The sequence below is a fragment of the Hippocampus comes genome, unplaced genomic scaffold (genome assembly GCF_001891065.2).
Source record: "Hippocampus comes isolate QL1 unplaced genomic scaffold, H_comes_QL1_v1.1 scaffold186, whole genome shotgun sequence".
Classification (NCBI taxonomy): Eukaryota; Metazoa; Chordata; class Actinopteri; order Syngnathiformes; family Syngnathidae; genus Hippocampus; species Hippocampus comes.
Genome location: NW_017806236.1, coordinates 1,160,957 through 1,173,505, shown reverse-complemented (window position 1 = coordinate 1,173,505; position 12,549 = coordinate 1,160,957). Strand labels below are relative to the sequence as shown.

The 12,549-nt window shown below is 41.8% G+C and overlaps 1 protein-coding gene and 1 long non-coding RNA gene across 2 annotated transcripts in view; both read left to right on the top strand.

Moving 5' to 3' along the window:
* Positions 1-331: 331 nt before the first annotated feature.
* On the top strand, positions 332-5,615 carry LOC109507647 (uncharacterized). The gene is made up of 2 exons (XR_002166506.1): positions 332-421; positions 3,487-5,615. It is a non-coding gene; the product is annotated as an uncharacterized LOC109507647 (long non-coding RNA).
* A 1,518-nt stretch (positions 5,616-7,133) lies between these two features.
* The window catches only part of caprin1b (cell cycle associated protein 1b), a 10,810-nt gene continuing 5,394 nt past the window's right edge, over positions 7,134-12,549 (top strand). The window contains exons 1-9 of the mRNA XM_019857243.1: positions 7,134-7,307; positions 8,019-8,183; positions 8,849-8,911; positions 8,989-9,075; positions 9,185-9,414; positions 9,499-9,581; positions 11,728-11,943; positions 12,037-12,089; positions 12,177-12,260. Of these exons, the coding sequence (XP_019712802.1) occupies positions 8,019-8,183; positions 8,849-8,911; positions 8,989-9,075; positions 9,185-9,414; positions 9,499-9,581; positions 11,728-11,943; positions 12,037-12,089; positions 12,177-12,260 (981 nt within the window). The 5' untranslated portion in view covers positions 7,134-7,307. The remainder of the gene's footprint in view (positions 7,308-8,018; positions 8,184-8,848; positions 8,912-8,988; positions 9,076-9,184; positions 9,415-9,498; positions 9,582-11,727; positions 11,944-12,036; positions 12,090-12,176; positions 12,261-12,549) is intronic.

Below are 12,549 nucleotides of genomic sequence, written 5' to 3'. Positions count from 1 at the left end.
TTCCCCCCCCACCCCCCCCCCCGCCAAAAAAAAAAAACTCGACGAGCCTTCTCGACGAGCGCGTTACGCGCGCGTTTATGTTTTCAGTTGCTTTTAGACGACAGAGAAGCGACCCTGTAGACCGCGGTCATCATTTTCCGAAGGGGCATCAAGCGCGTTTCTGCACAGCTTCAGTCACACAAGGTCAGCTTGCTCGACGGATCTTTGTGAACATGCCGTACGCCCTCTTCCAGAAGCATCTTGTTTAAATACGAGGTGGGCAGCATACATAAGCGCCTCCCGCCCCCCTCCCCGAAAAGCCCCGCAGGTCTGCCTCTTAAACCGGCGGTTTGAGCCTTGTCCTGTCCTGTCAGGCGAGGAGCTGCGTCGTGACTGACACTAATGAGTCCCACTCGGTGCCAACGTGTGCGTGAGTGTAAATGTGAGTGCGTGCTTTCAGTAATTAGATTTTGCCCCTCACTTTTCATAATGAGACATGGAAATGGGCTTGCATGAAACATGCGGTGAACCCGAGACAACCCAGTACAGGCCTTCTCGGTTTACGACGATCCGACCTGACATACGACATCGTGAGATTACGAATGGTGGGCGCTGTCACGAGGTCCGTACGGTCAATTACGGCCGTAGTTACTGGTTTTCGTTTATTTCATGTTTATGGTGTTTCAAGTTTTTTTTTCACACAAGTATTTGGGTCAAGGGTAAGCAACATGGCACCAGGTACCCCCAAAGACCAAATAAGTTCCCCGTGGACCTGTTCTAAAATTAGGTCATCGTGCGTGGGACATTGTGATTTACTCGGAATGTTGTTCAAGTGATGATTTGAAAATATAATCCCTTGCAGAGACTATAGAAGTCGTGGAGCATATTGATATTTATCTTTTTCACAGCTGGTGGTCAATATTGTGAGAACATCTTAACATGATCAGGGTACTTACATGCACTGTATTTGGGTCAAGGGTAAGCAACATGGCACCAGGTTCCCCCAAAGACCAAATAAGTTCCCCAGTGGACCTGTTCTAAAATTAGGTCATCGTGCGTGGGACATTGTGATTTACTCGGAATGTTGTTCAAGTGATGATTTGAAAATATAATCCCTTGCAGAGACTATAGAAGTCGTGGAGCATATTGATATTTATCTTTTTCACAGCTGGTGGTCAATATTGTGAGAACATCTTAACATGATCAGGGTACTTACATGCACTACATACAGAAGAGCCAGGTCATTGCTTAGGTTAAAAAAACTGTTTAAAATATGCAAGATAGTTAATTGTATTGGTAAAATAATATTACTAGTATACTGGTAGTGATATAATTATAATGAATACATCTTTATTTCACAACAGCCGCAGCTGTAACAAAGAGCTTTACAGAACAGTTAACGTAAAATAACAAAATACGGTATTATTGCCCCTCACTTTTCATAATGAGACATGGAAATGGGTTTGCATGAAACATGCGGTGAACCCGAGACAATCCAATACAGTATAGTACAGGCCTTCTCGGTTTACGACGATCCCACCTGACACACGACATCGTGAGATTACGAATGGTGTGCGCTGTCACGAGGTCCGTACGGTCAATTACGGCCGTAGTTACTGGTTTTCGTTTATTTCATGTTTATGGTGTTTCAAGTTTTTTTTTCACACAAGTATTTGGGTCAAGGGTAAGCAACATGGCACCAGGTACCCCCAAAGACCAAATAAGTTCCCCGTGGACCTGTTCTAAAATTAGGTCATCGTGCGTGGGACATTGTGATTTACTCGGAATGTTGTTCAAGTGATGATTTGAAAATATAATCCCTTGCAGAGACTATAGAAGTCGTGGAGCATATTGATATTTATCTTTTTCACGCTGTTGGTAAATATTGTGAGAACATCTTAACATGATCAGGGTATTTACATGCACGACATACAGAAGAGCCAGGTCATTGCTTAGGTTAAAAAAAAAATATTTAAAATATGCAAGATAGTTAATTGTATTGATAAAATAATATTACTTTTAATATTTAATTAATATTTTATTGTTATATATATACCGGTAGTTCTATAATTATAATGAATACAATACATCTTTATCTCACAACAGCTGCAGCTGTAACAAAGCGCTTTACAGAACAGTTAACGTAAAATAACAAAATACGGGAATATAACAAACCACATCACATAAGACATGGACAGCCATGCAATCATAACCATATTCGAGCGTACGCCTTGTTTTTTGAAGCAGTTATAGATGAAAGAGGAAAGAATCAAAATGTCCTTTTACCAGTGGGTCAAAGATTACAGAACAGTTAACGTAAAATAACAAAATACGGGAATATAACAAACCACATCACATAAGACATGGACAGCCATGCAATCATAACCATATTCGAGCATACGCCTTGTTTTCTGAAGCAGTTATAGATGAAAGATGAAAGAATCAAAATGTCCTTTTACCAGTGGGTCAAAGACATGCTCAAAATGTGCACACATCTGCTACAAGCTAAGGTTGAAAGCAAAAAAGAAGCATTGATGAACAAAGAGATTGGTTCACTTCTCCTGACCCATGTAAATTTGCTTCAATTCCAAGCGCCGACTCTCAGGTCCAAATCCGCATCCGCGCTCTATGCCAACGCTCCCTCTCTCCTCATGCTCAGCTCCAGCAGCCATCCATCCAGCCACACCAACACAGACTGTCTAACAGCACCAACATCGCCGCTGAACAAAGCGGGGCTGTGAAAAATGCTGTCCATTACAGGCGCAAAAAAACGCAAGTGCCCGGGGCTGTCCAGCGGCGACAGTCAAATAGCGCCGACATTCCTGCCCATCAAAATCAGTGCTGGCACATGCATGCTGCCAAGGAAGGCACAACCATCAAGCATAGATTATTCTTCTGCGATGAATATCATGGCCAAAACGCTGAAAACAGTCCACACGGAGAACAAACACCATATGACAAAATAAGAGACAAAAACAACAAAAAATCTCAGCTCTGACCATGTATTTTATGAACTGTATTTTAGACTTTATTTTCAATAATTCTATGTAAAAAAAAATATATTTGAGTTAAGTGAATACAAATATACTGCGATCTGCTGAAAACCAGTTCAGAGTGCACCCCACCTACTACCCCAAAATGGCTAGGATAGGCTCCAGCATGCCCGCGACCCTCATGAGGATAAGCAGTTCACATAACGGATGAATTAATGAGTACATAGATAAATGTAAACAACAAAAAAAGTACATTTTAACTCAACAATTTTAGCAAAAAAGCACAGCAAAATTAAATTAGTAAATATATACTGCAGTGAGGATCATATATACATGCTCAGTGGGCCAGAAGGAAGAAAGGAGCAGGGCGTGTGGTCAGCTATGCCATACTTTGCTCACTTCTGTTCAGTATATAAATTGTAGTTTTGTTTTGTTTTTGTACTCCACAGCAGTGACGTGCGTATCTTCACAGTTGTTGTCTTAGCTGTTGGCTGCTCTTATCTGCTGCCAACAGGACGAGGGTGCCTGCAGGAGGGATGGACGTGCACAGCAGTTGGACTGGACCACCAGATAAAGTACCTCAGAACGGCAGCCGGCCAGAGTCAGCCCCAATGTAGGCTGAATGTATCCTTGGGCTTGACAGTTGTTGGACACCATACTGTAGACTTTCTGGATAAAGCTGTACACCAAGCAGGGAAAGCCCAGCGGGAATGCGACACTAGCAGAGCTTCTTGATGGAGATAAAATGGCACTTTTCAAATGAAAAACAATATTGGTCTTAACTCACTTGCCTCACAATTCTGAGGTTCGAATCTTGGCTCTTGGCTTCCTGATGTTTGGAGTTTGCATGTTCTCCCTGTGTCAGATTATAAGACTAAACTTGTCCATCGATGAGAATGTGAGTGCAAGCGGTTGTCTGTCTTGACATAGTTGGCCACATTCAGTTTGGATAGGTTTCAGCTCACCTGCGACCCAAATGAGGACAAAAATAAAATATGGAAGAATGGCTCTAACTCGGATGTCAGAATTATTAACTATGACCGACAGTGGTTCTCAAACCTTTGAAGAAAGTACCATCATACTGACCAACATTAAAATATAGTAGCGTACCAGGCCCCTGTCTTCTTCAAATATAAAAGTTATCCATCCATCCATCCATCCTTTTTCAGAATGAAATCTTATCACCATGTTGAGCTAATTGACGGCTAATGACAAATTGAAAAATGTATACCTTGTTTCTGGACGAAATGACATGACACCGCTCGGCTTTTAATTTTCATTAGCATAAATAATGACAGTTTTGAGATAAATGAGCAGTTTCTATCCATGGAATCTCTTAACGGAGAATGCTCGGGAAGAAGACCTGTATGACAGCATGTCGTGGGTCATAAGAAGGCGCAAGCTCAGGTCTTTTCTGAGAATTGCCACAACAAAATTAACACCTTTGACATAAATAAGGGCGAGCAACAACACTGTTCCTACTAAAAGTGCATGCACGTATTAACAAAGACGTGTGCATATGGTATTGCTGCCCCGGCTCCCTTGTCAAATTTTGAAAATTGTATTTGTTTTCATGAAGGAACAAGAAAAAAAATACAACTAAATGTCAACTACTTCCTGTGAAGCCAGGCCAGAAAAGCCAGAGGATGTGCAAGTGGCACATAAAGCCTTCCAGGGGAGTGTTAACTTCCTCCCTTCCACATGCATGATGGCTTCTTCCCATTTAGGACACTTCAAGTCCAGATGCATGTGCATGATAGCAAGATGAGGCCCCCAGCATAGTAATAAAACTAGCTCGTTGGCACTGGATTACTTAGCAACACTTCCCATATTGTGAAAAAGCAAATGCTGCTCTTTTTTTTTCCACTGAGGCCATTTTTACAAATACATTCTTAAGTGTAAATGGAGCTGATGGGGACATAGGATTGAAAATAAATTTTTAAATTGCTCATATCCTAATAGCTGGGTTTCTGGTGCTGGTGTGGCTGCCCCCCTATCAAACATAAAAATAGAGAACCAAGTACAGATTCACATTAGCTAATAGCGTTAGCTTCTGATAAACTAATGTGAAATTGCCAACAGGGTGGAGGTGGGCTTTTGTGTTTAGTGATCTGCCTACGTGCCACGTGCTGTCTAACAAAAAATCGGCAGTACGACGGGAAGGATCAGTCACTTGGTGAGCATTATTTTCTTTGCAAATTTTGAAAAAAAATGCAAAAAAAAAAAAAAAGCATGTTCCTGTTTTTATGTGGTCATTCTTACGGAAACGTATCATGTCGATCGTTCTTCACAACACAAATACAAATTAAGGTTTTGCATCACCCTGATGTCACTCTTCCTTGTTACAATGTGACTTGTATTGTTGGGGGCTAACAAATAGTTAAGACAAGCTTTCGGAAAGCCATGTTCATCATGTCCAGAAGAGAGGATTGAAAAAAATCTTTTCAGATGAGGAACAAATGATGCTGAAACACTCCACCCCCCCATTCACCCATTCCACCCGAAATGAAACCAGGAGATTTTTTTGTAATAATTTCCTGTTGCTGAAGGATGTGTTACTGCCACTGCAACAGACCTCTTGTAATAACATTACTGTAAAATGTCCTTGATTAGTGGAGAAATAAAGATGGTTGGGACAAAGTACACTCTGGTCAAAGTGTTAATGCGTAAAAATGAAAACAACCACTTCCTGCTTCATCAAGAGCAGTCACAATGGCTTGTGTGGTTACGCAGTGTATGTTGTGGAAGCCTCAAGAGCGAAAACGTCCAAGGGCAAGTGAGGTGCCACCCTGAGGCCCCTTTAAAAATGCTCACTGAGGTGTGGTATAGTCTGATTGAAATACAACAGGCTGCGGAAATGAGTCATTGGATGAAATGGAATCTTTACTTACACTCACAATCCTCCAATAATCAGCATTTTCCCCGAAAAGAAAACACTGTCAGTGGAACATTGCAATCAAAAGGCTGTACAGTCATGCTAACTGCTTCCTGTGTTTGGGCAAAACAAAAGAAAGACCACTTGCAACATTCTTTGGTCACCTCATAGATTTTGGTTTGTTGCAAAAGTGGATCTTGTGAGAGAACAGTTTACTGTGAGTATTGATGATGGTGAGTAAGTCCAAATCTCTGAAGTGTATGCACCTGTAGTGTACTTTCTATCACTGTAAAATGTACAGTATCAGTAATGTATTACCAGTACTGTACAGTAGTTTGCTGCCAAGAACAGTGCTGAGCTCGACTGCCCTCTATTGGTATAACTAAGGGCCCAATATGGGACAACAAGCTGTCACTCTTTTTATAGCTTAAGCCTGAACGCATTATTATTATAAGTGACATGCACCCTCGTCACGTCTGTCAATTTGTGCATGGCACAAGAAATTTATGGAGACAAAGTGCTGGATAAAGGGAGGAGTGGACGATGAAAAAATTGACCAAACCAATATTTATTTTTCATTTTGTAATAATATTCCATTCACTTTTTTAAATAAATGATTTTAATTGTAGATACTTCAAGGGAAGTCTGTGTTTACTTGTAATATTGGCAAAATAGTACAAAATTTAATACTTTTTAAACCGGTCATTATTTACACACATCCATAACTACTGCAAATCACAATTATTGCACTCTACCTTTAGCGATGTCTTCCAAATGAATGTTCGCAGAACAGCGAGATATAAATCTGGGTTGGTTTAATGACAAATGACCTGAAAGCAATAATGCTTTACAATGTGATTGATTGATTGATGGTATTTGCATTTCAATGGAAAGTGCATATCCATTCTTCAAAAATAATGTATTTTATTGCGGAGAAATATCCATCCATTGTCGTCACGGGGTATTATAGACAATAGTCTCATGAAGAAATAAGTACTGTAATGTCGAGCATTTGTTTGGATTCAAGCATACAGCTCCATCAAAGCTAATGATTGTGCAGATTTTCCTCCGGGAGGCTTAGGCTTAATTGCCTGATTAAAGTCAACAACAAGAACGTGTTTATTGTGACTAACATTATAATACATTCGTATGATTTATTTTTAGACTACATATTTAGTGCTTTTGTTTTACAAATAATTACCATGTCAGTTTTAAATGCATATTTTCAAATTTACTTCGACAGGCATTTGTTGGACAGCACAAAACGGACATTCGCCTTCATAAAGCGTTTCTCCCATCTTCTAGCCGTCTCAGTTGTCGGTGAGGCCGGCGGGGCGGATCCCACAAGGAGTCAAAATTAAACTGAAAGCAACAAAGAACACCCGGAACAGCTTGGGCGTCTTGTGCACATTGCCATAAATCTCCCCGGTGGATATATATCTATATAAAAAAAAATAAAGGTGGGTAAAATTGCGTAATGAGGTTCGTGGAGGCAGCAAGCCCCCCGACCGGCTTGCTAAGCTAACACGCGCTGCGAGGCGTGTAAGCAGTGGGCGACCAGGCTAATGGCTAACGGGCTAGGCTAACGGTGGTGCGGACATTTTGGCAATCCTCACCGTTCACCGGGCAACTCGCCACAGTGAGGCAAAGATCCGAGAAAACCCATTTTATTTTTATATATTCTTGTTCAAACAGACAGTGTAAACCCAATCTATAAGAGTGCACATTTTTTTCCGCAATACTTGGCTGTTATTAGCGGTTAAGGTAACGGTGGCTTATGTTAAAAGCCTGCCTGCTTGGTTGGTTAAGTTGATCACATTAAGAGTAGAACCCGTTGTGTATTGCTCTGCCATTGGGAGCATTTTGCACACCAAAGTGCTTGACGACGGCAACACAAGCCCACTGTAACGTTCTCGTGACAGCCGTCTTCCCCATCAATATGAAGTATCTTCTTCCATCCCTTCTTTATTAAATGATAAAATAAAAAATATACACCTATTGTTAGTGTAACAGTGTCAACAATCAATTTTTGGCATTGTTTTCAGTTTGGAACTTCTTTAACGTTTCGCAGTCATGTTGCTTTTTCAATTTGGAAGGTTTCTTGGAAGTGTGAAGTCAGTGACGCAGTTTGGTTTTGTTTTGTTTTTTGTGTAATTTCTGAACTTGCTTAGATGCCCTCTGCGATGAAGGCCAATGGTACAGCTCAATCTGCCAGCCCGGATGTGGGATCCGCTCCAGGAGTCGTGGGCAGCCACGCGCTCAGCGGGCCATCTGAAGTCCTGAAGCAAGTGCTCCAAGTAATTGATAAGAAAGCACGCAACATGGAGAAGAAAAAGGTGAATGACGTGTGATCAGGCAAACACCCATTCTGGGTGGTAGAGTGTTTGTCTCCTTAAGCAGAGGTTTTGGGTTCGATCCCCCTACCCTTGTGACTATGTCAAAGTTTCCTCGAGCAAAATACTGAACCTCCACTTGCACCTGATGCTGTGCCATCAGTTGTCAATTCAAAGTCAGTGTGAATCGCTTGTAGTGCTTTAATAAGTGGAGAGGCACGACAAAAGTTAAAGACCATTTACTGGTGATAGTGTGATTTAAGGTGGACTATAAGGAGGTATAATGTCTCTTCATTTTATTACTTTAACAGGGTTTGATCCTGTGATCTTTTCCTTCCTGATTTCCTTCCTTGTTCCCTCAGTTTTTTTTCTCGTATCCTTACATAAATCTTTCCTTCATTGACACCTGTTTCACCCTATTTTGTTTCCTTTTCACCTCCTGCCTCCCTTCTCCTCAGACTTGCTTTTCCCCTGGCATTTTTTCCTCAACTGAATGCTTTTCTTTAAACATACTTTTTCCCCTTCTTTCAGTAAGACCTGGCTTTTATTCATGCATTCATACATCCTTTGTTCTTTGCTTCCCTCTTTCGGTACCCGTGCAACACAGCTTTAGAATCCACTTTGTTTTTGTCTTCACTTGAATAAATTCGGTTTTCTGACTTTCACAGAGCAAACTGGATGATTACAGAGTCCGAAAGGATAAAGGCGAGAGCCTTAACCAGGACCAGCTGGTGAGAATATCAACATTCATACACGTGTATATCATAACAGTAAGAATGACTCATTTTTCTTTCCTTTCTCATATCAGGAGGCCCTATGCAAATACCAGGAAGTCGTCAATAACTTGGAATTTGCCCGAGAGTTGCAGAAGACGTTCGTTGCTCTTGGTCAAGATGTGAGGATGGGGTTACGGGTTCTAAGGATTCCAGGATCTTTCTTCATCCCAGGAGTATGTATTGTAGGGTAAATCCCCATGTTTCTTGTGAATTTGTCCTTGTCATCAGATCCAGAAGGCGGTGAAGAAATCTGCCCGGCGAGAGCAGCTCCAACGGGACGAGGCGGGGCAGAGGAGGCTGAAGACGGTTCTGGAGCTACAATTCCTCCTGGACCGGCTGGGAGATGAGTTGGTGCGGCAGGACCTGAAGCAAGGCGCCATGCCACTTACAGATGTGGACCTGGCGGCCTTCGATGAGTTCTACAAGTTGGTGGGGCCAGACCGTGACCAAAAAATCAGGTTGGTAAACGTCTTACGACAATAGCATTCATTTTAAATTTTTTAACAAACTATTTCTTTAAGCTAATATTCTAATCCACTCAGGTTGGTTGACCAGTATGAGGAGGCGTCTGTCCACCTTTGGGACTTGCTGGAAGGCAAGGACAAGGCTGTGGTTGGCACAACATGTGAGTCCTCACTGGAAATTGAAAGCTGGGACAAAAAGTCATAGTAAATAGTCAAGCAGTTTATAAGATTTTAAATGAGCAACAACTGATGTATCTTGTTGGCAGGGGATACTGTATTATCAGATGAGTTTAGTCCAGATTAGATTGGATAGAGTGTCTTGCAACAGCTGCTGCCACCATTGTAGTGGAATTTATGTCTGTGTTTACAACGTACAAATGAGCACCACGTCTTTGACAAATATCAGCGTGGTTGACTCCATACCTGCTTTCTTCCGGGCTTTCCTCTTATATACACAAAACAATGTGATTATGATTGTTCTCATGTAGTCTGTTGCTTCGCAATCGTTTTCCTTTCCTTTGTTGCTGTGAGTCTTCATTTCAACTTTATTTATATGTATACACACACACGTATTCGCTACCTGCTAATATTTTCCCCGATTCAAGGTGACTGTGGCTTGTTAAGCCCAAAAAGTCCCTTGTATATTTGCTGCGGATCGGCGGTGGTTTGTATTCAAACCTGCATAAAATGTCCGGACCAGGGTGGGAAACGCACCGTGGTCCATTTAACGCGGACCAAACAGTGTAGGTGTGAATACACTTTAAGATCGAAGTGATCACCGTTTTTATATTTTGATGTTAACACTGACGTTTCCAATGTTAGTGTTAACATGTTTCCGAAAATGTGCTTGCATGGTTCCACTTGGATTGACTTTACTGTGTAATGGGAAAAGTTGTTTTGCAAGGGATGTGTTCAACCTCAAAGGTTCCACTATTCTTGGAAGAGTAAGGGAACAGTTTGTCTTGACTAGTATGCGCGGTACCATACCGTGAAATGATGAGGCGGGCTTAGGGATATTGGTGTCCCGCATTTCCAGGTCGCATTTTACTCGGGAGCGAGGGGACTATGAGCTTACTCTGACTCAGCAGTGGAGCATTCCGCCAGCGGCCTTATCACCTGTGGTTGGTTTCATTTCACTGGTTAGACCAGTGGCCGTACACTGGGGACGCAACGCAGGTCAATCAGTACTCCGTAGGCAGTCATGACAAACATTTCACCTCAGAGAGTGATGTGGGCTGATAGCCTTTATGGCGCCCTTCTCATGATCGATTATAGCGGGAAAGATTGGAGGTTCTCCAGCTAGATTAGTGGCATTGCTTGTTTTGCAGTCGGTAACAATCAACCTTTGTATTCCAGTTTATGCGGTGTTCTTGGCTTGCTGAAATGAGTCTGCAGTCAAGTAAAAATCTACTCGGGCCAGCTGCTGCTTGGAATTGGATATTCAAATAGTCGGCGCATGATAATCTCTTTGCTATCTGGGGAATACGTTGGATTCATAGTCATTCGTCAGCTGCCGTTGCAGACATTTTTGCAAGTGTGCGGAACGCAGGCCGCGGGATTTGGCTCACCTTCCGACCCGGTACTCCTTTTTTCCACCACCAGAAATATTTCTAAACTTTGTTCCGTGTTACTTTATTTGGAACCAGAAATGCTCATTCATGCATTTCTCGCCTTCTGTTTTCACTTGTGCAATTCCCTTCTCGACTGTCTCAACAATTTTTAATTTTTTTTTTTTTTTTATTAGGCAGTGTCCAGTCGGTTTAGAATGCCACTGCGAGGCTTTTTTAAGATCCCTCGGGATTTCATTCATTTTAAGTGTCTTACAGAGCCTCTACTGATCAGGCAGCTGCATACTTCTTTTGGATTCGGTGTCATTTTATTGTCCTGTTAGATCACCATGGTCTGCTGACTGACTTTTACAATCTGTATGTCTTTCGCACCAGATTAAAAACGAAAGGTGAGACAGCCTTGCAGTCCATTGGCCCTAAATTGTAGACTGTACTTGTTTTCAAGCCATAGTGCTTTGTCTGTTTTTTGTTTTGTTTTGTTTTTTATTTGAATGCGGGTTTTTTTGTTTTTTTTTCGTTTTCACTGTGAAATGTTGCGATTCACTATTTCATCTTTATGGCTGTATTTTAACTATGTGATAAACCATTTGTGGGTCTTCTCAGACTGTAGTTATATTACAGTTCTGATACCATGAATACATTTTTGGAATACTCGTTGCACTTGAAGTCGAAAAGTTGCAAAATAATTTCTGGGGTTTTTCAGTGGCTTTGATTTTCTTACTTTTTGTCATTTGCATAGACAAGGCTCTGAAGGAGAAGTTGGAGGAGCTTTTGTTGAGCGGATACTTCGACCAGGTTCCAAGTCAGCAAAATGGAGTGTGTGGGGAAGAGGAGGAAGGGGGAGAGGCCGAGGGTGGCAAGCAGGAGGAAGTCCAAGTTGAAGTGCCAGCAGCAACCTTGGGAAGAGAAACGGCGGCTCAGTCGTCAGAAGCTGAAGAGCAGCCTGTTGATGCAGGTAGTGTCTGAACTGCTCTGAAGCCACCGAACAAAATGGGGATCATATTTGGGCATCAAGTGTGCACTTAGCAAGAAGTTTCTCTCCTTCCAGAAACTGAGATCATCGAAGAGTACATCGAGCCCATTGCGGTGGAAACAAAAGAGGTTCGTAGTTCACGTTTCTCTTGCCACTGGAGCTTTTTCCGGCTGACTTTAGAACTGATGTTTGCTTTTTCTTCATTTTGCCTCCAGTTTGTAAACAGACAGTTCATTCCAGATGGCACATACAGCAGCGGTGAGCAGGAGCAAGGGGACGAGTGGACCACAGAAACTGAGGTGCACTGCATAACGTTTGACCTAGTTGTCGAATTTTTCTTTGATCGCAATGGAAAACATCTGGGTGAAACAAAACAAACATCTTTTTGGGAAGCTGGTTGACATGTGATTTGTCGTGATTTTAAAAGGTTTCTGAGTCACTGTTTTTTTCATTTCGGTTCAATTCCAAATTTTACAAGCTTAGGGGTATTTTAATTTTGAAGTTGTACTGTAATTCAGAGATGAAAGTGGACTTTTCTGAAAATTCCGGAAAAAATAAATAAATGTGTGTGTGTGTGTGTGTGTGTGC